This window comes from Myotis nattereri (assembly GCF_964212035.1).
Source record: "Myotis nattereri genome assembly, chromosome: 19".
Lineage (NCBI taxonomy): Eukaryota > Metazoa > Chordata > Mammalia > Chiroptera > Vespertilionidae > Myotis > Myotis nattereri.
In genome coordinates, this window is record NC_138095.1 from 14,234,838 (window position 1) to 14,260,805 (window position 25,968).

Sequence of the window (25,968 nt, forward strand, 5' to 3'; positions counted from 1 at the left end):
CATCCCGCATTCCGGGCCTGTCTGCCGCTGGGCCATTGTGGGCTGCTTGCAGTTGTTCCTTGGAACCCTGATCCCACCAGATCTTCCCCCCAATAAAGGGGGTTCTATTATTTGAGAACCCTCAGGCTTTTCCTGTGTGTAGCTGGGACAGGGGCAGAAGACCCAGGAATTCCCAGATGGGTGCGGGGGACGGGGGACAGGGGGGCCCTCCCAGCAGCCATCCCCTGGAGGTTCCTCTCGCTCTGGCTGTCCCATGGCAGCAGCTGTGTCACCCCCTCACCTTGGCAAGCCCCCCTCTCTGCATGCCAGTTAGCAAACACTGCCCTCCCTGTTCTAAATCATCCCCTGGAGTGACCTTGCTCCTCCCTTCTTCGGAGTCTCTCCCCGGTAGCATATGAGCTCCCCTGTGCTGTGTAGCCCAGAGTTGTACTGGCATGAAGCGGATGCTCAGAAATAAACGATGGCAGAAATGTGGGATGTGATTGGAGGAGAAAGCTGGGTAGTTGGGGGGCAGCTGCCTTCCTCAGGGACACATCTGCCTGAGCTGCTGGCCCGCCGTGGCCCCCATTGGTCCCAGGGCGGGCTCTCCTCTCACAGAACTCTGCAGATGGTCCACCTGGCTTATTGCCACCTACACCTCACCCCAGATTCATTCCGCACATGTTTGTTTGTTCTACAACTATTTGAAGACCTGGCCCCTTGCCAGGCACTGTATTGGGAACTTGGACTTAGCAGTGAACAAACCATTGAAACATCTAGGTGCTCGCCTTCTGGAAAGCTGTTCCAAGTCCTCCTCCTCCCCAGCGTAGCCTCTGAGGTGTGGGTATAGGGGATGTTGTGAACATGCCCATTGCTCTTCCCGGAGACCAGCCGTTGACTTCTTTATGCACCCGCTGTGGCCGGGCACCTGCCGAGTGCTGCTGGGACCATCTGAGCATGCAGGGCGAGGAGGAGTGGCCACAGCGGTGGCTCTTGGGACCCACCCTGCATGAGGAATGGTGATTGACAGTTGCTGCAGGTAGACTAGCTGCTTTGGGTGGTCTCCACTCTAAAATTGAGGCCCTGGGGCCCTGGCCAGTTTTGTTCAGTGGTTAGAGCATTGGACTGCGGAATGAAGGGTCAGGGGTTTAAATCTGGTTAAGGGCACATACTTTGGATGCAGGCTGGATCCCCGGCCCTGATTGGGGGTGGGGGGGGTGGGAGGCAACCAATTGCTGTGTCTCACATCGATGTTTCTCTCTCTTTCCCCTCTCTTCCACTCTCTCTAAAAATCAATGGAAAGAAATATCCTTGAGTGAAGATGAACAAAAATCCTTCTATATAATAAAAGCCTAATATGCTAAGTGCCCGGTTGACCAGCCGTTCAACCAAAGCATAATATGCTAATGATATGCTAAGGCCACTCAACCGCTTCCTATGACATGCACTGACCACCAGGGGGTAGACACTCCAACCAGTAGGTTCGCTTGCTGCTGGGGGCCAACATGCCCTAGAGCCCTCCCGCAGTCCCTCCTCGGCTGGCCAACCTCCCGCATCTCTCCCCGGCCCTGATCGTACACCGTTGGGGTCCCTTGGTCTGGCCTGCACCCTCTTGCAATCTGGGACCCCTTGGGGGATGCTGGAGAGCTGGTTTCAACTAGATCCCACAGGGGGAGCTCTGCTCATTCAGAAGCCAGGCTCACGGCTGGTGAGCACAGCTGTGGTGGTAGGAGCCTGTCCTGCCTCTGTGGCAGTTGGACATCCCCCGAGGGCTCCCAGACTGCTTAAGGGCGCAGGCCGGGCTGAGGGACCCCCCCCCCCCCGCACCCCTGCGCGAATTTTGTGCACGGGGCCTCTAGTAAGTAAGTAAGTAATAAATAAATAAATTAATTAATTTAATTAAATAAGATGGAGGCTCTAGGAGAGTGTCCAGGCCTTGTGGTTGGAGTGAAGGGGCCAGGGAAGCAGGGTGTCCTGCTGGGGACAGGGGAGGCTGCTGGCCCAAGACAACTTCTTCCCTTTGCCTTTCAGCTGCTCCATTTCACCAGGAGGCTTCTAGGACAACGGCTGTTCGACAGGCTGATGAAGATGACTTTTTACGGACAGTTTGTGGCCGGTGAGGACCAGGAGTCCATCCAGCCCCTAATCCGGCATAACAGGGCCTTTGGCGTGGGCTCCATCCTGGACTACGGAGTGGAGGAGGACCTGAGCCAAGAGGAGGCGGAGCGCCAGGAGATGGAGTAAGGCCTGCGGGGCATCTGCTGGTAACCCCAAAGCGCCCCAGGGCAGCCAGGGGCTGGGTCAAGGCCCAGGCTGGGAGGAGGCCAGGGCTAGGAGAGCTTGGTCAGCCTGGTTCCCGGAATCTCAGTCTGGGGTTCTTGCATTTTTGCCTCGTGAGGATTACAGTCCTGGGCTTTCATGGCATGTTCTGTGTGCATGAGGCCGGAGGGACATCGAGACCAGGGGTCAGCACACTATGACCACAGCCGATCCCACCCACCTCCTGGTTTTGCACAGTCTGCAAGCTGATGATGGTTTCTGCATTTTTAAATGGTTGAAGCAAATCAGAGCAAGGATAGTATTTTGTGACGTGTGAAAATTATATGAAATCAAATCGCTTTTGCCCTGCGAGGGCCGAGTTGAGGAGCTGTGGCCCACACGCTGAGTGGCTCTCAGGCTGAGAATAGGGCTGCCCAGTTGGTTGCCTGCCCTGGTGTGGAGCCTTCCTGCTCTGCCCCAGCATCTCTCCTGGGAGGACCCCACCCTTTCCTGGCCCCTGAGGTGGTGTTCTGATATGCAGGTGGGCTCTGCCTGGTGGGCTCGGAGCCTGCCCAGGCATCAGTGGGGAAGGGATTGTGCAGCCAGGAATGGTTGACAAGCTGCCTGGGTTCCTCCTGCGGCCACCAACTTGCTGCAGGGTTTGCTCTCTGGGCAGTGAGTGTGGAAACATGGGCATGTCCCTGAGCCACCCTGCTGAGTCAGAATTAGGTCACCCTCCGCTTCCTGGAGTAGTGTCCTTAGGGGAAGTACAGACAAGACCTGCCCTTTCTTTGCAAAATGCCCGGTTTCCGTGGATGCCTGCACCTGTCCGGACAGGGCCCTCATTTGCATCTGGAGTCCCAAGTGCTGACAGCAATTGTGCCCGACTGACCCGAGGCTTGGGCCAGGCTTGCTGAATAACCTGGGTCAGTCTAGGGCCAGCTTGCTGAATAACCTGCCTGTGTCAGGCTGTGGTGTTTACCATGCGGGGGGGCGGGGGGGGGGGTAGGGGAGGGGGGGTGGGTGGGAGGGGAGGGGGAGGAGGGAAAGGAGTCACATGAGGCTCCTGCCCTGGGAACAGAATGTCCAAGCCTCACAGCCAATTGGCCTGGGGAGCCCAGCCCCTGCCTAGTGATTCGCTGTCTTGAAGGCGGGGTTCTCCAGCTGAGCACCCCTCTGTTTCCAGTGGGGGCTGTGGCTGCCTGTTGACTAACTAATAGGCTCTGTGTCCCGCTGGGTCAGGGTGAGGGCTGGATGGTTTCACCGTGGGATTTCCTCTCTCTCTCTCTCTTGTATGAAAAGATTCCTTTCCCAGGGTGGCCTGCCTGGCTTCCTCCTTGCCATGCGGCTCAGGGGCCTGTGCCCTTGGACTGCCCTGCTGTTAGCAGCCCTTGCCCTGCAGGAGCACCACTTGGTGGGCTCTGGGACATGAGTGGTGGTCCCTCCCCATCCGAACAGGGTGACTGCCAGCCAAGCCAGTGGCATGTGCCAAGGACTTGTGCCCAGCTCTGCTGACAGAGGCCCTGTGCCCGCAGAGGGGCCTGGGCTGACGTGTGCACCGTCAGGTTGCCTGCCTGCCTGGCAGCTAGGAAGGGCTCTAGACGTGCCCATGGATGTGGAGGCCCCTGCCCCAAATGAAGGCTGCAGGCGGGGATTGCCGGGCCTGCCTTGGGCACAGCTGTTAAAGGCACAGACAGCATGGAGGCATCTGCAGGCCCAGGAGGGCCTCTCAGGGCAGGAAGCAAGAGGTGGGAGACAGTAGCCATCTGGGGAGGGTGTGGAGTGGTGTTTCCCAGAACACTTGATGGAAGGCAGAGGCCAGGGCCCCGACTCTAGGAGAGGACCCCCACGGGGTCTCCCCAGCAGGCAGAGGCCATGGAGAAGGGGAAAGGGGCTAGGGTGTCATCTACCTGGCGATGGGCTGTGATAAGGACACCCAGGGACAGTGTGACAGCAGGTGTGTCTGTCCTGTTTATGCAGACCCAGGGCTGGCTGGAGGCTGTCTGGGCTTCGGTCCCCCGAGTGGTGGCAGCACCCTGGGATACACGTGCACAGAGCGTCTTGGGGGCGGAAATAACCATGACCTCCGAGGCTTTCCTGCCGCTGAGCATGCTGGGAGTGAGACAGGGGGAGTCCTCCGAGCCTGGAGACCTTTAGATATAGGTAACGGTTCCCATCGATGGAAGGCCGTCTGCCTAGTAGACAGGTTAACGCTCACCTTCTCTGAGCCACGGACTGTGGCTGAGGAGCAGGCCTGTGCCCCCACAGCTGCTGCCCGAGCTGACCAGGCCCCTGCCTGGGCCACACCTTGGAGGGCCTGGGCCTGGGTCTTGCAGGTGCCCTTGCCCAGGGGCCTCAGGTTGGGGGTTGGGGTGGGAGCTCCTAATTCCCGCAGGGATGCCGTCTGTGGGGCCAACATGGTCACATACCTCACCCTCTTCCTTCTGTGACTAGTGCATCAAGCACTTGCCTGTGGTTGGCATGAGGTGGCCGGAGCAGTGGCTGCAGGCATGGCTCCCATTCTTGCCCCCAGGCTGTGGCCTCGTGGGTCCTGCCCTAGGCGTCTGTCCCAGGGTCCCAGACTCAGGCCTGGGGCCTTGCTCGGGGGCAGTGAGGTGAAAGTGGGCACAGCCTCTTAACACAGGTGGGGCCACCACCGCAGGTGCAGGTCCCTGTCCGCAGCTTCCCTTGCTTTCCCGTGGCCCAGAGCGCCCCCGGGGGATGCCACGGCCCCTTCCCTGTGGGTGAGGGCAGATGAGCAGAGCTGCGGGGCTGTGCAGCTGTGCTGAGCCCTCTCTCTGGTCCCTGAGAGGCTTTAGATACAAATCCGGTGATAAAGCTGCGGGTGCCTGCCCTGGGCCTGTGGGCAGCCATGATGAGCGCTCCCTTCATCTGAAGACTCAGCCTCCTGCTGACGACCCCACGCCACTGTGAGGAGGAGGATGGTGGTTGCTGTGATGCTGAGGGGCGGGGGGTGGGGGGGCGAGGGGAGTGGGCAGGGCTGGAGAGGGCCAGCGAGAGCACGGCCGGGGACTGCCGAGGCCAGTGTGGCGGAGCGCTGGTCGGGGTGGGGGTGGCCAGGGCTGAAGGCTGGCCTCACTGTCCTGCCCTCATGAGGCCTGGGGGTGCTATTCAGGTATGATGGGAGGGTTTTCATTTTCAAAAGAAGCATTTTGGTTGCTGCTTGGAAATTAAGTCTAAGGGGCAAGAGTGCAGCCGGGTGCTGGGTGGCTAGAGATGGGGCCGGCTGTGTGTGGGAGCAGGAGGCCAGTCTTGGGCCCCAGTGGTTGGAGGTGCCTGGATGAGGGGGGGGGGAGGGTAAAGCCAGGGCCCTCACTCATCCGTTTGGGGGATTTGTACACCGGTGGTGACCCGTCTTCGTTTCTCGTCAGCCCTGACTGGCCCTATAGTTCTGTCCTGTCCTTAGAAGGAATGGCTGCAGGGTGAGGCCTCCTTCCAGGACGCACTCCGAGCTCTGGGCTGTTCAGAGAGCTCCCACCTGTCAGGGGCTTTTACTTCCGGTCCAGGCTGGGAGGGCTCCGCCCACGGGGAACCTCGGCTTCTCCGGTGCAGGCTGCTCCCCTCCCAGCTCAGGGGGGGTCCCTGGAGCCTGGGTGGGTGGGGCGGCTGAGTCCCTCTTCCCTGCCCTGGCTCACCAGCCCTCGCACAGCTTTCAGGTCAGGTTCAGGGCTCAGCCTCGTTTTCTCTCACCCTGATGGGTCCGTCCTTGTCAGTTGTGCCTGGGGTGGCATGACCTTGACCCTTGCCCTCTTCCTTCCCTAAGGTCCTGCACTTCAGCCGCGGAGAGGAAGGACGGAGGTAAGAGGGGGCTGCTCACCAACAAATGCTCTCACCGCCACCCCCCTGGCCCCCCCCCACCATGGCTGGCACCTGGAGAGGGGGCATAGCCAGCCCAGGGGGCAGAGGGCGGTGCTGAGTTCTGCCCCACGTCCATGGGCACCCAGGCCATGGCTCTGAGTGTGCTGACGCATCCTCCCGGCCCTCCGTTGGTCCGGGTTCTGCCTCCCCGGCCCAGGTCTGCCATGTGACTAGGGCTCTTCCGGGGGTGGGGGGGGGGAGCAGTGGGTGCGGGGTCAGGTGACTTTGGGACTGGCAAACAGCCTGGAGCACGTGCAGGGGGTCAGGGCATCTGTGTGCTGGGAGCGAGGCTGGGCAGGTGCCGGGCCCGGTCAGCGCTCAGGCCGTTTGCAGGCGCCAGTAAGCGGGAGAAGCAGTACCAGGCCCACCAGGCCTTCGGAGACCGCAGGGACGGCGTCGTCAGCGCCCGCACCTACTTCTACGCCAACGAAGCCAAGTGTGACCGCCACATGGAGACGTTCCTGCGCTGCATCGAGGCTTCAGGTGGGGCCACACTCTTGGCTGGCTGTCCCCCTGCCAGGCCCAGCCGGGCGACCGTGGCACGTGGAAATGCGCGCGCGGGAGGCCGGACCAGAGGGCGCGCTCAGGGCTTCCTCTCTGTGTGGGCGGCCCTGACGGTTGTGAGGATAACCTGGGGTGACAGGGGGGGAGCCACAGGCCAGGCTTAAGTCACGCTGGGGTCAGGCCTGCGTCCAGCAGCTCCGCGAAGAACCCAGTTGCCCCCAGGAAGATGCCTCCCTCCCCTTTCCTGGGCACCGGGTGCCCGTGTGGGCCTCTGGGAAGGCTTACGGTGGCCAGCGGCCCCCAGGTGTGGCAGGGCAAGACGCTGGGTACACAGGGCACTTGGGTAGGCGAGGGCTGCAGTGTTCAGGGAGCGCGTGTCCATCTCCTCTGGTGGAGAATTCCTCCTCACAGCCTCGCGACGGGAGTCCCTGCCCAGGGGGTCACTGAGGCCTCGTGTCCTGTAGTTGTTAGAGACCCGCCAGGTCACAGCGCCGTCCCCTGTGCATCCCCAGCAGCCTCCTGTGACGGGAAAGTGGGTCCCGCACCTTCCGACGGGCCAGGATCAGAACAGTCTTCTAAGAGTGGTGCTGGGGAGACCCTGGCCAGTCAGGCAGACACTTGGCCGTCCAGTGCCCAGTGCCAGGGGCACCTGTTTGCCTCCCTGCCCAGTCTGCCTGGGAGCAAACAGACAGGAGGCTCCCACAGAAGCAGAGACGCGCTCTGGAAGCCATAAGCCAGATACAGATGTAGTGACTGAGCCCCTTCCGCGCTCCAGCCCGCGTTCTGCTCCGCGTTTGTGTTTGCGAGCCCCCCGCGGGCAGCCGGGGGCTGATGGCAGGGGAGAGGAAGCAGCAGGGAGAGGGGTGGCCAGCAGGACTATGTAGGAATGGGCAGGCCTCCCCACCGCCTTCCTGACCCACATGGTGAACGCAGATGAGTCACTGTCCCCACGGGGTGGGGCGTGTGGAGGAGCTGTGTGCCCGCTGCTTCTGGGTGAGCACAGCTCCTGGTCCCCTCCCACCCTTCTCCGGAGCCTGAGGGCTCTTCCTGCGGCTTCCCCAGGTGGAGCCAGCGATGACGGCTTCTCAGCCATCAAGCTCACTGCGCTGGGGAGACCCCAGTTTCTGGTAAGTGCTAGAACCTTCCATGTGCAGAGAGAGTTTGCAGGAACTGCAGGCTACCATGCCAGTACCTTGGGGCTGGGAGCCAAGCACACAGGTGGGATGGGAGGGGCCCTGGGGCTATGTAGGGGTCCTGGGGGTCGGGAGCTGGGCATGCGCCCGTGACGGCAGCTCAGGCCTGCATTTGCAGCTGCAGTTCTCAGACGTGCTGACCAAGTGGAGACGGTTCTTTCACCAAATGGCTGCCGAGCAAGGGAAGGTCGGGCTGAATGCCATGGACACAAAGCTGGAGGTGGCGGCACTGCAGGTGGGCAGCCCTTCCCTGGTGGTGTGAGTAGACGGGTAGACAGTGGGGGGGGCTGGGGGGACGCCCTGCCCAGGAGAAACAGCCAGGCGGTGTCTAAGGTGGGTTCCCAGAGCTGCTCCAGGGCCCGCAGCCCACCTGAAGCTGCTAGGGTTTGGCGGGGAAGGAATCTGACCAGAGGCTGCGGTCACACTGGACGGGGGTGGAGGGGCTGGCCCTGCAGGTAGCAGCGCTCTGCGGAGCTGCGGGGACAGGAAAGGGGCATCCGGAACCCGCGGGGAGGGACCATCTATGGAGCAGAAACACAGCCGGAACTAACAGTGTAGCCAAGTCAAAACAGATCACACACCGACGGGTGGGAGACACGGAATGGGAGTGGGTGGGGCCGGGGGGCCCGGGACAGACGCCTTCTCGCTTCTCCAGGAAAGCGTGGCGAGGATGGGCATTGCGTCCCGGAAGGAGATTGAGGACTGGTTCAGAGCAGAGACCCTGGGCGTGTCCGGGTAAGAGCAGCACCTGCCTGAGATGGGCATCTACCCAGTCAGGCGTGGTTCCAGCTGAGTCCCAGCAGCCTCTCCCAACCCTGGTCACCCCCCTCCAGTCTGTGGGCCTTGGGGTGATGGCACCAAAGAAACTGCTGCCCTGAGGTGCACAGGACGGGAGCCGACAGGCAGCTGGGATCCATGGGGGAGGGCCGGCAGCTCGGGCACAGGCTCGGGGACTGCAGCTGATGAGGAGTACCGCCCTCCTGGGCCCGCCCGCTGACAGGTGAAGGGCCAGGGCCGCTGAGCCCCACAGGGCCCCAGGCTTCATCCTCAGGCGGGGGCTGGGACTGAGGTCTCTGTGGGGCCTCGGTGCAAGCCCTGAGGTTTCAGAGCTGCCACTGCCCCGATGCAGGACACGTTCATGTTTTGGGTTTTTGTGTGTTTTTTTTAATCCTCATCTGAGGATATTTTTTTCATTGTTTTTAGAGAGAGAGAAAGCAAGGGAGAGAGAGAGAAACATCGATATGAGAAACAGCGAGCAGTTGCCTCCTGTATGCACCCCCTGGCCGGAGATCAAACCTGGGGGTATGCGCCCCACCAGGAATCAGAACCTGCAACCCTTCGGTACGACACTCCCACCGAGCTACACCGGCCAGGGTTGGTTTTCATTTTTCAAACAGAATGACATTTATATTTTATCTGACTTTTGAAACTGAACAGAGGCGGGTTCTGCAGGGACTGGGTTTCGGGGTGCTCTTTTAGGGAATGGACTGGTTTGGGGTCTAGGCCCCCACACAGATTCTAGCTGCTGCCACCACTCTGCTGACCGCCCTTCTCCCGCAGGACCCTGGACCTGCTGGACTGGAGCGGCCTCATCGACAGCAGGACCGAGCTCTCTAAGCACCTGGTGGTCCCTAACATGCAGGTGACGCCACCCCGCTCGCCAGTGAGCCCTGTCCCAGAGGAGGCTGGGCCGGGAGGGGCCATGTTCCTGTCGCCCATCCTGGACCAAGACTACTGTCCTCCCTGGCCCCACAGGACCCCATGGTCCAGGCAAGGATGTCAAACTCACGGCCTGCGGGCCACATGCCTCATTTATGGTATTTGGCCCGTGTTAGCCTTTGAGTTTGACATGCTGGGTTTAGGGGGAAGAAGACAGACCCACTAGTGCCCCATAGAGTGGGACAGAGACCCACGAGGCGAGGGACATCTGGGGAGCCTTCCCATGACATCTATCCTTGAATATTGGGTCACCCCGAACCTCACGGGCCTGAAAGGACTACGCTCATATGATCGCCCTCCCAGGCTCTAGGTGGTTCTCTCTCTCTGTTTCCCTTGCGGTTGTACTTGGAGCGGCAGAGGCTGGGGTCAGTGTGGAGGGTCCTCACTTGCATGGCCAGTGGCCGGCCAGGGCTTCCGCACTGTGTGGCCGCTGGTTCCCAGTGCAAGTGTCCCCAGGGCCAGGCGGAAGCTGTCACCTTTCCTAGCCTCGCCTCAGAATCCCGCATCTCCCCGCCTGACTCTGTTGATTAACAGTCAGTCAGTCACTAGGCGGCCCACGTTCAGGGGAAGGAATGAGACTCCACTTGCCCCAGGAGGGTGTCGGGAATGCGGAGGCCGTGTTTGAAATCGCCTCTGAGGCTGGATGTGAAGGAACAGCAGAGGCAAACGCTGCCTTCCACACACCTCCAGCCTCAGCCCCGAGGGTCCAGCCTCCAGCTGAGACACCGCGGACCCCCACTCCTCCTCAGAGCGCCCTGGCCAGGGTTAGCGGGCAAGTGGGGAGAGCAGAGGGCCCCAGTGCCACGCAGGCCTGCAGGGTGTGTGCTAGACTGCCCCAGCTCCCTGCAGGCCACCATCTGGGGCTGGTGCCTCTGTCCCATCAGTCTGTGCTGCATGGCTGTTACTTCTCTGAGCCTGCGCTCTGCTTGGGGCTGAGCCCTTCCTGGTGATTGGATGGGTCAAGGGTGGCCTCCTTAGCGCTGTGTGGGAACAGAAGGGGGACGTCCGAGGGTCCTGGGGAGGTTGAGGAGCAGACTTGGTGCAGGCCTGACCTGTGAGGTTACACCTCCAAGTGGCCTTGTCCCTGGGTCACCAGCCGGCCTCAGGGCAGGGCGCTGATCTTCATGCGCAAACAGGGTGGAGGAGGGGCCTGGATGAGGGGGTCTCGCTGGTTCTGGGGACCAGGCAGCAGGTATTGGTAGACTCTGGGCAGGGGAAGCACAGGCTTCGAGAGGGCTGGTCCAGCGCCTGACACCTGCCCGTGTGCGCCCTCAGACAGGACAGCTGGAGCCTCTGCTGTCGGGGTTCACCGAGGAGGAGGAACAGCAGATGAGGAGGATGCTGCAGAGGATGGATGTCCTGGCCAAGGTCGAGGCCTGGGATGTGCCCGGGGGCTGGGGGGCGCCTGTCTCACCTGAGCCCAGACAAACCCTCTCTCCCACCCTTGACCTCTAAGAAAGCCACCGAGGCGGGGGTGCGGCTGATGGTGGACGCGGAGCAGACCTACTTCCAGCCGGCCATCAGCCGCCTGACGCTGGAAATGCAGCGCAAGTTCAATGTGGAGAAGCCGCTTATCTTCAACACGTACCAGTGCTACCTCAGGGTACGTCGGCCCCGAGCTGCCCGCCCTTCGGTGATGGCAAGCCCCCACCTGAGCCCCCAGGTGGAGGAGGGAGGTTGGTCGATCCAGGTCCCAGGCAAGGGTGTTGAAGGGGCGGGAGGAAGACGAAGGAGCTTGTTCAGGGTTCACTTAATGTCTTTAAATCCCAGATGTCAAAGCCTTCACGAATGTCCGTTTTCTGTAAGAATTCGATGAAAGCTCTGGGCCTTTGCCTAGAATTTTGCATGTCCCTCAGTAATGCTTCAGGGTGATCCCTGAGCACAAACCTAGAACGGGCTCCTTGGGGACCAGTGAGGTGTTTAGAGGCCACGGGTGGGGGTGAGGGGTTATCTAGGCAGCCTGAGGAGACACATATAAAGTGGCTGCTGGCACCTGCTCTGTCCCCTCAAAGGACTGCCCAGGCCAAACAGAAGAGGCTGCAGGTGCCCCCCCCCAACCCCCCCGTCACCATTCCTTGTGGACAGAGGTCAAAGGGCCTCTCTCACCCACACCTGTCTTCCAGACCCCCTGGACACCCACAGGGCATCTCCCTCAGCCACCAGCTGCTGCCCTGGTGCCCCTTGCCGACTGTACCCTGGATGCTCCTAGGCCCAGACAGGTCCTAGGCCAGTGATGGCGAACCTTTTGAGCTTGGCGTGTCAGCATTTTGAAAAACCCTAACTTAACTCTGGTTCCGTGCCACATATAGACATTTTTTGATCTTTGCAACCATAGTAAAACAAAGATTTATATTTTTGATATTTGTTTTATATATTTAAATGTCATTTAACAAAGAAAAATCAACCAAAAAAATGAGTTCACGTGTCACCTCTGACATGTGTGTCATAGGTTCGCCGTCACTGTCCTAGGACAAGCAGGTCACACTCAAAGGCTCACACAGGCCAAATAAATGAGGTGTGAGGCCCTCGAGTTCGACATGCTTGCCCTAGAAGTGCTGGCTGGAGGGGCTGACCGAGTTACTGACTCTTGGCCCTGACCCTGCAGGATGCCTATGACAATGTCACCCTGGACTTGGAGCTGGCTCGCCGCGAGGGCTGGTGTTTTGGAGCCAAGCTGGTGCGGGGTGCCTACATGGCCCAGGAGCGGGCCCGCGCTGCGGAGATCGGCTATGAGGACCCCATCAACCCCACGTACGAGGCCACCAACGCCATGTACCACAGGTGCGCCCGTCCTTCTTAGGTCCCAGAGCCGCAGGGCCACCTGGGGAGGGGAGGGGAGGGAGAAAAGGGCGAGGGAAACATACCTCCTTGGTGCTGGAGCTGACACGATGGGCCCCTATCTGAAGGGGGAGCAGCCCTGGAGATAGCAGCTTCTGGTAAGAGCAAGACTTTTGCCCTGAGGCCAGAACTGATTGTTTTCTGCTTTTGATTTACTTTTTCAAAAACATTAAGGTCGTTTTAAAAATGTCTTTATTGATTTTTTAGAGAGAGGAAGAGTGAGGGATAGAGAGCACACCCCCTATTGGGGACTGAGCCCATAACCCGGGCATGTGCCCTGACCGGGAATTGAACTGGTGACCTCTTGGTTCATGGGTCGACTTTCAACCACTGAGCCACACTGGCCAGGCCAGGTGGCTTTTTTAATATAGAAACGTCGACTCACGGAACTGAACTGGCCTGGGTCCCGGCAGCTCCTGTGGCCCAGGTAGCCCTCCCCGCTCTGCACTCACCTTATTTCCAGGGACCATCACGGTCTCGTGCTGCGTTTGTCTGGGTGATAGTTCATGCAGGACGGACAGGCTGGCTGCGTGCTGTTTCTCTATGAGGTGGTGCAGATATGTTGCAAATTCAAAGACCCCCGAGGGTCTCCCTCACTGACCTGCCTTTCGGCCCTGGCAGCACCCTCTTCCTTCCAGGAGCTGCATGCGCCTCTCTTGGTCAGACCTCATGGTCAGCATGTGCGTTGTCTTCTGCCCTCGCTTTGCGGGTAAAGCTGTATCTGGACCCCCAGGTCGGCGTGCAGACTGTTAACGGCCAACGTGGGTGCCTGGGCTCATGTGTCCCTGCGAGCTCTCAGGTGCTTGGTGTCCTGGTTAGAAGGGTGACCCAAGGCACAGCCTATCCGTCCTTTGTGCCCAGGGGTGAGGACGAGCTGTGGCTGGCAATGGAGTTGCTGGGTCCGAGGACATGCACCCTGCCCAGCTGTTTTCACTGCCAGATGGAGCAGTGGTCAGGCTCCCCCAGCACGGGGAGCCCCTTTCCGGACGTGAAGCTGCATCTGTCCTGGGCGCACAGGGCATGTGCCTCAGCTAGTTCCCCCCATGCCTGACCCCAGTGCTGCCTGCTTTTCCTTTCGTACTCACAGGTACTGAGAAGGCTGAGTGCTCCTAGTCTTGTCCTGGCACCATGGGTACCTCCAGGAGGAGCGGGCTCGCTGAGTGGCCCGGGGCCCACCTGTGGCCTTTGCCCGTGGGGAGCTCTCCCGCCCCGGCTCACGTGCCTCTCCCCCCAGGTGCCTCAATTACGTCCTGGAGGAGGTGAAGAACAACGGCAAGGCGGAAGTGATGGTGGCCTCCCACAACGAGGACACGGTGCGCTTCACGCTGCGCAGGTAAGGCGGCCCCCCACAGCTGTGTGAGTGCTCCCGGGTTAGGGAAGAGCTTGGCGAGACCCTGGAAGCATGTACAGCAAACATGTCAAACTCAAAGGCTAACATGGGCCAAATGAGACATGCGGCCCGTGGGCCGTGAGTTTGACATGCCTGATGTGCAGAGTGCCCTGCCAGGCACGGTGGGTGTTTGGGGGAACTTCTGTGGGACAGCGGGAGAGGCAGCTTTAGTGCTGCCCAGACCCTGCCCGCCAGGTCTTGCGAGGCATTGGCACTGCTGTAGCAAAGAGGCTATCTGCAGTTAACTTGGTTTTTAAAATGAATACCTGACGTACTAGTTTCAAATTCAAAAAAATAAATGTCGTTAGGTGACTTAAATAGCTTCTTAAAATACACAAACGCAGGGTGGAATGCTGAAACCCCTCAGGAAACGTCTGATGCCTGGCCTCTTTAGAGACAATTACTCCTAACATTTTACACGCATTTGGAATTTAACAGTCTGTTTTCTCTTTAAATGCCTGCCCTGTGGAGCAAAACTGTGGTGGGATCCTTACAAGTCAGATATAGGAAGCAGGTGAAGCGAATCCTTAAATGTTCCAGTATTGTTGCCATGTCCTTTCGTCTTGTGTCTTAGCTCGAGCGGTGCTACACCGGGGCCCGGGGGCCAAGTTCCCCTCCTCTCCCCAGTCACTGCCTCCTGGGGCTTAGGCCCTGCACTGAGTCTTGCTGGTCCTCAAGTTTCCCAGGAGTAAAGCAGGGGCCCCGTCCCACAGCAGAGGCACCCCGAGCCCAAGGCTTGCTGCTGAGTGGGGCTTCCTAAGGGGCAGTGAAGGTGCAGGTGGGGTGAGGGGCTGCCTGGAGCGCTGACTCTAAACCCGTTCAGTCACGTCACCGCTCCTTTGTTAGGATGGGGCCGCCTTTTCCATCTGAAATTGCAATGGAAACGGCGATTTCTAACCCACAGCAGTGGCAGCCACCTCCTGCTCCGGGGGCTCACCTTCCCTGGGAAACGGTGTGGTCTCTGATCAGCCCCCAGGGACCTCCGAGACCCTGTCAGCTTTGACCAAGTAATAACCCAGCACAAAACTCAGTGGCCAAACAGCAGTATGTTCTGTGGGCCTGCAGTGTGGACTGGGCTCAGCTGGGGCCTACTTGGCCCTAAATGGCCTCATTTGTGGCTGGGACGGGACAGCATCTCATGGCCGGTGTCCATCAGCCCCCTTCCACAGACACAATGGCCACTGGGGGCTGGTGTCTGCTCTATGGGACAGAGCAGCCAGTGAGGGGTGACAAGTGGCCTGGTCGGGTGTGAAGGCTAGAAGCTTCCCCGAGCCACACCATGGGGCGGCTGCTGGGCAGGCCTGCCTTGCTGGGTCAGAGTACCACTACGGGAGGTTGGGACAAGCAGGAGGGAAGGGGCCACGGGGAGTGAGCACGGCAGGAGGGAGGCTGGCTTGGGAAGGAGGGAACTTAGCAGCCACGGGCTGAGGTGGGAGCTGCAGGACAGAGCTTATAGCCCTGCAAGGAATGGAGGTGAGAGCATGTGGATGGGGATCTGGGGGTGGCTCAGAGCTGGCCCAGGGGCTCACCTACTGCCTTCCCTGGTCACAGGATAGAGGAGTTGGGTCTGCACCCCGCTGACCGCCAGGTGTACTTTGGACAGCTGCTGGGCATGTGTGACCAGATCAGCTTCCCGCTGGGTAAGCGGGGCCTCCCTGGGGGTGGGGCGCGGGCGTCGGGGTCAGGACTCACCCCCTGCCTGTGCGTGCAGGCCAGGCGGGCTTCCCTGTGTACAAGTACGTGCCCTACGGCCCTGTGATGGAGGTGCTGCCCTACCTGTCCCGCCGCGCCCTGGAGAACAACAGTGTCATGAAGGGCGCCCGACGGGAGCGGCAGCTGCTATGGCAAGAGCTCAAGCGGAGGCTCTACACAGGCAACCTCTTCTACCGCCCGGCCTAGCGCCCACGGGCCACCTGCCACCAGACTTGGTTTCCCAGGGCCTCGGGCTGGGGTCTGGCTGGCCCCTAGGCCAGTGCTGCTACAGCCCAGCCGCACGCGGATCCGCCTCTCCACACCCGAGTCTCTGAGAACTGCTTCCTACCCAGGATGTGGGCACCCACGTACAGGCGGTCTGATACCTGCCGGAGCCACTGAGGTCAGGAACTGCCCACCCCCCGACCTTAGACCCGAAGGCCCACTTTCCACCAGGGTCTGTCCCACACACCTTGAGCCCCACAGGTGGGCCAGCCAGGCTGAGGAGGTGGACTGGTCAATAAACCACTACTTCTGCAGCCAGGAGCCCTCCACGCCCTTTCCTGTGGGGCCCTCAGGTGGGGTCAGCAGAGAGGGCGTGGCTCCAAGGCCTGAGAAATCTCACCTGTCTCGTCATGTGTCCCTGGGGGCCAGGCCCACACTTCCATCCAGGCCGTCCTGCAGACCCGCCATGCAGGGTGCTGGACCCCCCCAATTCTGACCAATGCCGACAGGAGGCCCCAGGGATTGTGCGTGGTGCTTCCCCACCCTGGTCTCTCCGTCCCTCACCCCGTTCCTGCTCCCTGTGCCCATGACCCACACCAGGCTTTTGCTGCTCCAATAGGAGCAGGCCTGTGGCTGCCACCCACATAGGGCAGACTGGCTGCACCCTAGTGGCCCAGGGAAAAGGTGATGGGCCTGGGGCTGCACGGGGTGAGGGCACCCTGCAGGCTGCGGAGCTGCCTGGTGAGGGCCCAGCTGGGCCCTGGTCATGACAGATACCACAGAGCTGTCACACAAGCCACTTGCAGGCCATACCGAGGCGCCTTTATTTCTCTGGCTCACACAAGCGTTGGGCCGCGAGCCTCTCCTACCTGGGGGCTGAACCGACCAAGAACGGGGCCGAGATGTGCTGGTGCCAGGGGCTCTAGCCCTACCCTCTGCTCAGCTCTGGTGCAGCCAGCCAGTAGGAGGGCCTGCTCCCCCTTCCCCACACCGCTCTAGCTTTAGGCGTAAAACCCCCGGCAAAAGGGGGGGGGGGGACACAGCCGGGGTCCACCCCGCCTCTCAGAGGTGACCTTCCTGCAGGCACCTAGGAGGGTGGTGGCCAGACATCAGGAAGACGAGCTCCTTAGCTTTGTGCCACGCGTGGCGACGGGGACAGGACTGTCTTCCCAGCCAGGACGGGCAGGGGGTGACCGGCAGGGACCCCACCTGCTCACAGGGCTGCCTTCCCCGCCGGGCAGCCTCTCTGCTGCAGCTTCCGGATGAGCTCCAGCAGGTTCATCTGTAGTGTCAGCTCCTGGGATCCAGAGGGGCCACTGTGAGGCCAGAATGACACCGGGGCCCCCTTTGCCGCAGTAAAGGCCCAGGTAGAAGCCCCGCTCCCCAGGGCCCACGCGCAGACCTCAGGGCCTAGAGCAGTGATGGCGAACCTGTGACACGCGGGTCAGAGGTGACACACGAACTCATCTTTTGGTTGATTTTTCTTTGTTAAATGGCATTTAAATATATAAAATAAACATCAAAAATATAAATCTTTGTTTTACTGTGGTTGCAAATATCAAAAAATGTCTAGATGTGACACGGCACCAGAGTTAAGTTAGGGTTTTTCAAAATGCTGACACGCCGAGCTCAGAAGGTTCGCCATCACTGGCCTAGAGTGTGCCAGGCAGTGAGTCTGGCCACAGCCTGCCAGGGGCTTGGCGCACACAGAGGTATGCCGGGGGGGGGGGGGGGGGGCCACAGGCGCTGTGGAGCTGGGGACGGTGGGCAGAGGCGGTGGGACCAGCCTCCATGCTGAGCGCTGCACAGAAACCCTTCCTGGAGCCGAACTCCTCCCATTTCCCCTTCCTCCGCGCACCCCGGGCCTCCCCACCCCAACTCGTACCCTGCCGCTGCCTGGGCAACCAGCCCTACAACCCCAGACGGAATCTGGCCTTTGGGGATTAGCGTCCCCAGGGCAGGCCCAGGACACTGACCTGCGGGTTGGTGGTCACGTAGAAGCCGGCTACGCCCGCCTTCTCCAGCGTGCTCTGCTGGTCCGCCACCTTCCGGTCCAGCTCCAGGATGATCTTCTGGTCCATGGCCCGCTGCTCCTCACGGATCCGGTGCTCCATCGCCTGCCACAGCAAGGGCAGCTCAGGGATTCAGCCTCCACCCACCACACCTCCCGCACAGGGTCCTGGCCTGCCACTGCCACCCTTCTAGAAGCCTGGGCTCCAGGACCACTGATGGCTCCCTTACTGCGCCCAGATCACTGCCTTCTTGGCCGTACCAGACACCCCAGAGGGCTCGGCTGCCCTCCCTCACATGTCCTCTCTAGGCCCTCCCGCCAGGCGTCCTCCCTCACATGTCCTCTCTAGGCCCTCCCGCCGGGTGTCCTCCCTCACGTGTCCTCTCTAGGCCCTCCCGCCGAGTGTCCTCCCTCACGTGTCCTCTCTAGGCCCTCCTGCTGGGTGTCCTCCCTCACGTGTCCTCTCTAGCCCCTCCCGCCGGGTGTCCTCCCTCACGTGTCCTCTCTAGGCCCTCCCGCCGAGTGTCCTCCCTCACGTGTCCTCTCTAGGCCCTCCTGCTGGGTGTCCTCCCTCACATGTCCTCTCTAGGCCCTCCCGCCGGGTGTCCTCCCTCACGTGTCCTCTCTAGGCCCTCCCGCCGAGTGTCCTCCCTCACGTGTCCTCTCTAGGCCCTCCTGCTGGGTGTCCTCCCTCACGTGTCCTCTCTAGCCCCTCCCGCCGGGCGTCCTCCCTCACGTGTCCTCTCTAGGCCCTCCCGCTGGGTGTCCTCCCTCACGTGTCCTCTCTAGGCCCTCCCGCCGGCTGCCCTCCCTCAGGTGTCCGCTCTAGGCCCTCCCGCCAGGTGTCCTCTCTGCTGTACCAGGTCGCACCCAGTGCTGACTGCTCAGGGCCACCATGAACTGGCAGACGCCGTTCCACCTCTGCTTCTGGCAAGTCGGCCACTGTCTCTGGGTCTCTGTGCACATTACTCCCCACGGGACTGCCTGAGACTCCAGCTCGGCACCTCCTCCCTGCACCCCCAGCCTTGAGACTGCCTCGGAACCCCACACCTGTCTCTGCATGCACCCCCATCATCCATGGCTGCTTGGTCACATTCAGGTTTTCTGGTTGTCCCTGAGTAACCAGGGAGCAGGATGGGCCCCTGCCGACTCCGTCACCCCACCATTGCCCTTGCACCTGCAAGGCCATGGGCACAACGGCCCCTGCACAGGCCCCGCCCATCAGGAGCTGCCGTCTTGGGGAGCAGGTGGAGGGGATCGCGCACTCTCTACCTGGTCCTGGCACTCCAACACCCCATGGTGAGAAGCCACATGTAAGAACTCTCCCAGCCTTCAGCAGCCCAGCCCAGGCTGGGGCCCAGGACAGCCAGCAGCTCCCAAGTCCCCCTGAGCCCCTCCACGTGCCCGTCCGCAGAGCCCAGGGCGCCCACCCTGCCTGCACCCGTACCTCCTGCTCGCGCTGCTGAGCTGCCTGGAGCACGGGCAAGTTGTGGGGCCGGCAGGCCTGCTGGGCTTCCTGGTGCTTCTGCCGCAGTGCCTGCCTGAGCACTGGGAGGGAACAAGGCCAGAGAGTCCATCAGGAGGCGGCAGGGGCGAGATGGAGGGGCCAGGGAACACCGCCCACCTCAGGGCCTGCCCCACCTCAGCACCAAACTGAGGCCCAGGGCAGCCAGGTCAAAGGCGTAGACGTGAGGCCCCAACTGATCACCCAGCCCGCCCGAAGCCCAGTACAAGAAGCCGGGGGGGGGGGGGGGGGGGGATGTAGGGGGAGGGATGGTGAGGGGGGACGGTGACGGGGGGGGGGGGGGGGGAGCTCCGGGCAGCCCAGCCCACTTAGTCCTACCCTCCCCCAGGGCAGGGCCTTTCTCCAGCAGGAGGCTCCAGGTATAGTGCCCTAGAGCAGCAGTTCTCAACCTGTGGGTCGCAACCCCTTTGGTGGTCGAACGACCCTTTCACAGGGGTCACCTAAGACCATCCTGCATATCAGATATTTACGTGACGATTCATAACAGTAGCAACATTACAGTGATGAAGTAGCAACGAAAATAATTTTATGGTTGGGTCACAACATGAGGAACTGTATTAAAGGGCCAGAAGGTTGAGAACCACTGCAGAGGGTGAGGCAGGGCAGGCTGGTGTGGGGTGGGTTCAGGTCTGGAGCCCGGACTCAAGACCATGTGGGTGAGAGACTTTGGTCTGGAGGCTTCTGGGCTCAGATGGCCACCGGCCAGCAGTCTGTTAACAAAGAAAATTCTGTTTCTTTGTTACTAATGTTGTGGCCCCACCCCATAACAAAGAAACAGAATTTCCAGAGGATGAGGCCCAGAAATCAGGATTTTAAAAAGATTCCCAGGTGATTCTAATGTGTGGCCAAGGTTGAGAACAGCTGGTCTAGAGAGTATCAAAAACTTCCCCCTGAAAGGAGCCAAGCCTTGAGCACAAATACTAAAATGGGAACGATGCAGAGAAGATTAGCATGGAGTCTCAGGACTGGACAGAGCAGAAAGGAAACCAGTCACAAAACAGAATATATGACACTACACAGCCCACACCTTAGACCAGTGGGTGTCAAGTGGCCGTAGCTTCCCGTGAAGGGGGGGCCCTGGCCCTAAGGAAACACAAGCCCAGCCCTGTCCCCGGGAGAAACCTCACATTGCAGCTCTTTCAGGAGAGGCCCTGAGGTTCTGCCAGTCGTTTGGTACCTGCTGTGCCCACAGCCTTCTGTTTCTTGGGATCCGGTACACACCTCGACTATGGCATTTATCACATTAAATAAATGAGTCTGAAACCAAGAGCCACCCTCAAGACATAGGCGCAAGAAACACGATCCCTAGTTGATGTGCACACCAATGGAGGCAGGATGTGAGGAAAACATAAATACGGGGAACTGTCCCCTTCACTGTTTATTAAACGTTGCTGCAAATCCCAGGTCCACGCCCAGACTCCACTGGGTGAGCAGCCAGCGATCAGAGGAGAGCGGCGCCCGCTGCAGGGGGGCAGGGCCTCAGTCACGACCAAGGAAGGCGACCGCAGCCGGTCACCACCTGCGCAGTCGGAGGAAGGGACGACCAGAAAGTCACAGGGCGCTGGCCCACAGCCGGCAGCACCCAAACCTGCCCACGTGTTCTGAAGGGCAAGTAGCAAAGGGTCTAGAGCAGCGGTTCTCAACCTTCCTAAGGCCGCGACCCTTTAATACAGCTCCTCATGTTGAGGTGACCCCCAACCATAAAATTATTTTCGTTGCTACTTCGTAACTGTCATGTTGCTACTGTTAGGAATCGTCATGTAAATATCTGATAGGCAGGATGTATTTTCATTGTTACAAACTGAACATAATTAAAGCATAGTGATTAATTACAAAAACAATATGTGATTATATATATGTGTTTTCCGATGGTCTTAGGCGACCCCTGTGAAAGGGTCGTTCGACCCCCAAAGGGGTCGCGATCCACAGGTTGAGAACCGCTGGTCTAGAGAGTATCAAACACGTCCCACCAGGTGGAACCAAGCCTCGGGCTCACTCCCGCAGCACAGACTAAAATTGGAGCGATACAGAGAGGATCAGCAGGGCCCTTGCTCAAGGATGACATGCAAATTCATGAAACATTCTGTTTTTAGTAAATGAGTAAATATGACGAAGTACAATTAAAAAAAAAACCTGGGGGGGAGGGGTGGGAGCGGGCTGGAAGAGGCTAATGGAGGGAAAATGTAATACTTTCAACAATAAAGATTAAAAGAAAACAAACAAAACCATTCCATGGAGAAACGGCAGGTTCCTTTTTAAAGAATATATTATTCTGAGTGCTTTATTTGCTCCCCAAATTACTAACCTCTGTGGAGATAAAGGTTACCAAAACCAGCGCGTTTACTAAATACTTATTGACAGCAAGAGCGAGCCACCACTGCTGCCTGCACCTGCAGACTCAGTCGAAGGCAGGAGTGAAAGCTTTGCATGGCCAAAGCTGTCCGTCCTAATGGGAGGCTGGTTACAAAGGTGTCCGTCCTAATGGGAGGCTGGTTACAAAGCTGTCCGTCCTAATGGGAGGCTGGTTACAAAGGTGTCCGTCCTGATGGGAGGCCTGTTACAAAGCTGTCCGTCCTAATGGGAGGCTGGTTACAAAGCTGTCCATCCAGATGGGAGGCTGGTTAGTGTGGGGAAGCTGAAGGTGGTCTGATTAGAAGAGGGGCTGAGGCAGGGAAAGAACGAGGAAAGATGAGCCTGAACACGTGCCTCTACCTGCGGTTCTCAACCTGTGGGTCGCGACCCCTTTGGCGGTCGAACGACCCTTTCACAGGGGTCGCCTAAGACCATCCTGCATATCACATATTTGCATTACGACTCATAACAGTAGCAACATGACAGTTATGAAGTAGCAACGAAAATAATTTTATGGTTGGGTCACAACATGAGGAACTGTATTTAAAGGGCCAGAAGGTTGAGAACCACTGCTACCAGGAAGCAAGGAAGTGATCCAAGAATGATGGGACTTGTCAACACGACTCAGGAGCCAGGTTGAAGTCCTCCCTCTGGCCAAATGCGGCACGATTTGAGCATTAAAAAGAATGATGAGCTATGTATTTTGGGTTTGTGAGCATATGCATCTTATACCTCAACTAGTGGCCCGTGCATGAGTTCGTGCATATTGAAAGGAAATTAATTAGAAGAAATATTTTAATATCGCTGTTCGCCCTTTCTCAATAATAGATGTGTCAACCAAATTCATGATCGACAGTGACAGATGGAAACACCAGTGCGCCAGGCGCCACCAAGAGCTTTATATGTATCGCGCATGCACGAGTCCACTTAGCCTTTTGTAGATATAGAACTTGCTTAATCAGACCTGCTTTCTGATGTAGCTAAGCTTTTCCAGCCCAGTGAAGCACCCCAACTTCTCTTTCAGGTAATTATCAGCAACACAGGAGTAAATATCAACACGAAGTAGATTATTATTGTAGATCACGCAGGGAGAACAAAGGGTAAAATATTTAACAGCAGCAGTGTTTGACTAAATTCTGTGCAGTGAGAAAACCTGAAGTCATTTTCACACGAAGTCTTCCCCACACTATTTCTTCTTTTCAGTCGGGTCAAGTTTCTAAGCTTTCTAAATCTCTGTTTTCTGGCAAATGGAAAGAAAATAGGATTCCACCGAGTCTCCTATCTATCTACTCCAGGACTTCTGTGAGCATCAAATGAGATGAGGCACGGGAAAACGCTTCACAGACATTTGGTTACAGTGTAAAGTGTTTCCACCTGGCTATAAAGCAAGTCGTGTTCCTGGGCTGAAGAAACTCCAAGGAGGCTAGTGGTCGCTAGGGAGAGGAAGCCAGGTGTCGCTACTTGATGTCATTACCCAGACCGAGTGAGGGAGGACACTCCGCATATTAGCGTTTTATGTAGATTATATAGATAGGGAAAAATGTTTACAAAGATAACCACCCAAACAGAGCAGATGTAATACTGATCCCACTCGAACTCTTCTGGAAAACCGAAGGGAACACTTCCCAACTCACCCTACGAAGCCAGTTATCACCCTGACACCCAAACCAGACACCACAAGAAAACTACAGAGTGATGTCCCTCATGAACACAAAGACAAAAATCTTTGAGATTTTAGCAAATCCAATCCAACGTAGACCAAAAGGACAATACATCATGATCAAGGAGGATCTATTCCAGGAATACAGTCTATCCCAGGAATGAAAAACAACAACAATGTAACTCACCGTAGTAACCAAAAAGCTACTGATCATCTCAACAGATGCGTAAAAAAGATTTGACAAAACCATCACAGAAACGCACTACTTCTGGGGCAGACATACGTCGCCTGTCTCCATAGGGAAGGGACCTGTATTACCAGAGGAATTTTTGCCACATTTAACCTGCAAACCATCAGGCTCTGCCTGCTGCCCACTTTACAGGAAACACGGAGGGGGGAGAAATGGGTTAAATGGCAGCGAGAAGAAGCAATCTGACAGGCCCAGAGTGGGGACATTCTGCATGGAGGATGCCTTGTAACTTTTAAAGGCCAATGCCACAATAAATGCTGAGGGCTTCCAGAAGCCGAGACCAAAGAAACCAACTGCAATGCACAAATCCACACTGAATCCTTAGGAAGCGCCAGACAATTTGAGACAAGCTAGGTAACAGGTAACGTGACCCTGGACTGAAGGTCGAAGGCACCCTTGAGCGACTCATTTCTCAGGAGGCTAGCCTCTACGGTTACACAGGAGAGTCACTGTAATAGAGCACTGGCTCTCAATCCAGGGCTAACGCGGACCCCAAGACTGTCTGAGGCATTTTGGGTTGTCATGCCTGGGGGAGGGAGCCCCTGCCATTCCGTGGACAGAAGCCAGGGATGCTCCTCAACATTCTGCCATGCACAGGGCAATGCCACACCGTTCATACCTGTCCCGCCACAAAGCTGGACTGACCCATTTGCCACCAAAAAACAAAAACAAGCAAACAAAAAAAATACACCAAAACACGCTAGCAAAGACTCCGCCCTTGATCTGCCCCCTACTAGGAACTGCTACCGAGCAACACCCAGGGAAGGGCTCGGCCCGCAGAGCCCGCGAGCTCCCAGGGCAGCCGGCCTCCCTCCCGCAGGAGGAGCGCCGTCGGCCCGCCGCCCCCACGCACATCGGTGTTCGTTCTGCAGCCGCAGGCGCTGGTTGTAGAGGCTCTTCTCGGTGAGGTGCTGGATCTCCAGCAGCCCCTGCACGATCTCGAACACGGTGCCGTCGAGGAGCGCCAGGGCCAGGTCGCTGAGCGTGGTGTAGGACAGGCGCTGCTGGAAAGAGCTGCGGGCAGAGGGGCGTGGTGAGCGCGGGCAGGGCCGGGCCCCGCCGCCGCCGCCCGCCCCGCGGCCCGCCCCGCGGCCCGCACCTGGGCAGCTCCTTGACCAGGCTCTGCAGCGCTGACAGCAGCTGGTAGTGCCGCTCCTGCTGCCGAGCACCATCCACCGCCTCCTCCAAGGCGCCCGCATAGCGCTCCATGGCCCCCGCACCCTGCCAGCCGCGGCCCGGAGGGACGCTCCCCGCCGTACGCCAGTCCCGAGACCGGGGCGCCCCGCCCCCTTTTACGACAGTTCAGAGCGCGTTGCGGCCAGCTTTGCGCGTCGGCCAGAACGAGGCTCGCCCCGCCCCTCCGCGGAAGCTCCTGGGCGGGTCTCGCGTCGTCCCCGCCCCTTTCCCCGCCCACGCAACCTCGGAGGCGTAACTCCACAGCACGGAAATCCCGGGTTTCCTAAATGCCGCCCAGCCCGCAGGTGTCGGCACTGACCCAAGCTCCGTTCCCAGCCTCTCCCTCTCGCCGCCTCTGGACGCTCATGGCCTCATCGGGCTGCGCGGGGCGAGGGCTGGTCCTGCGCATGCGTCCGCCGGGGCGGCCTGAGGGTCCTGCCGCCTCCAACGGGCGGCCTCCCGTCAAAAGTGCTTGGGTCACGGAGTCCCCGAGCTCCGCCAATGTCAAGCGGCGTGACCTTGCGCCAGTTTTGTCACTTTTGGGGCCTCGGTCTTCTTGTCTTCCACTCGTGGGGCGCTATTCCGGGCCACTTGTCAAGCGAGACTGCCCCCGCCCCGGGCTGGGAGCTCCAGGCAGGGCCTTTCGCGTGCCTGGCATCGGGCTGGCATCGGGCTGGCATCCCCGCCCCGCGTCCACCTCCACCCACAGGGTCAGCATGGAGAAGAAAACCCAGTTCAACGCCTCATTCCAACCTTGAAAATAAATGATTGGGAATCCCCAATTACACTTTTTATAAACTATCAAAATCTACCAAAAAATCAGACTGCTGAATATTCTGCTGTGCTCTTGGGGGCAGGAGGCGGGAGATTCCTGTCTTAGAGAAATAGCATTGTCATGGGTCTGGCCGGTCTGGAATGGGTGGGTTCTTTAAAAAAAATAAATTTAAATATATATATATATATATATATATATATATATATATATATATTACTGATTTCAGAGAGTAAGGGAGAGGGATAGAAACAGCCATGATGAGAGAGCATTGATGGCCTGCCCCCTGCATGCCCCCTGCTGGGGATGGAGCCAGAAACCTGGGCATGTGCCCTGACAGGTAATCCAACAGCCACCTCCTGGTTCATAGGTGGACACGCAACCACTGAACCACCCCCGCAGGGCAGGGACGTGTGGGTTCTTGACTTCAGGCAGGAAAGAAGCCAATAGACAGTCAGTCCAGGTGATGTTGAGAGAGAGTTTATCAACGTTTGGGACAGTGGAACCAAAGAAAGGCTTAGGATAGAAGCAGCGAGATCACCGA

The 25,968-nt window shown here is 58.8% G+C and overlaps 2 protein-coding genes across 6 annotated transcripts in view; one reads left to right on the plus strand and one right to left on the minus strand.

Annotated features, from left to right (window-relative positions):
• PRODH (proline dehydrogenase 1) overlaps nt 1–16,075 on the plus strand; it is a 42,027-nt gene extending 25,952 nt beyond the window's left edge. For 2 of the 5 annotated variants that reach the window (XR_013997227.1, XR_013997228.1), the window contains 14 exons: nt 2,011–2,219; nt 6,023–6,057; nt 6,451–6,600; nt 7,684–7,748; nt 7,933–8,049; nt 8,470–8,549; nt 9,375–9,456; nt 10,809–10,901; nt 10,990–11,136; nt 12,139–12,314; nt 13,606–13,704; nt 14,233–14,275; nt 15,313–15,401; nt 15,473–16,075. Coding sequence is in view for 3 of the 5 variants with exons in the window: in XM_081113686.1 (XP_080969812.1) it covers nt 2,011–2,219; nt 6,023–6,057; nt 6,451–6,600; nt 7,684–7,748; nt 7,933–8,049; nt 8,470–8,549; nt 9,375–9,456; nt 10,809–10,901; nt 10,990–11,136; nt 12,139–12,314; nt 13,606–13,704; nt 15,313–15,401; nt 15,473–15,660 (1,530 nt within the window). In the remaining 2 variants the exon portion in view is untranslated. Of the gene's footprint in view, nt 1–2,010; nt 2,220–6,022; nt 6,058–6,415; nt 6,601–7,683; nt 7,749–7,932; nt 8,050–8,469; nt 8,550–9,374; nt 9,457–10,808; nt 10,902–10,989; nt 11,137–12,138; nt 12,315–13,605; nt 13,705–14,232; nt 14,276–15,312; nt 15,402–15,472 lie in introns of all 5 variants that reach the window. The other 3 variants (XM_081113687.1, XM_081113686.1, XM_081113688.1) reach the window with 2 other exon arrangements.
• A 403-nt stretch (nt 16,076–16,478) lies between these two features.
• LOC308534976 (protein DGCR6) lies at nt 16,479–25,025 on the minus strand. Its single transcript, XM_081113690.1, has 5 exons — nt 24,576–25,025; nt 24,330–24,490; nt 19,137–19,237; nt 17,655–17,795; nt 16,479–16,975 (listed from the first exon to the last, which is right to left on the minus strand). Exons 1-5 carry the CDS (start codon nt 24,683–24,685, stop codon nt 16,892–16,894), a joined length of 597 nt encoding a protein of 198 aa, XP_080969816.1. The 5' UTR covers nt 24,686–25,025; the 3' UTR covers nt 16,479–16,891.
• Nucleotides 25,026–25,968: the final 943 nt, after the last annotated feature.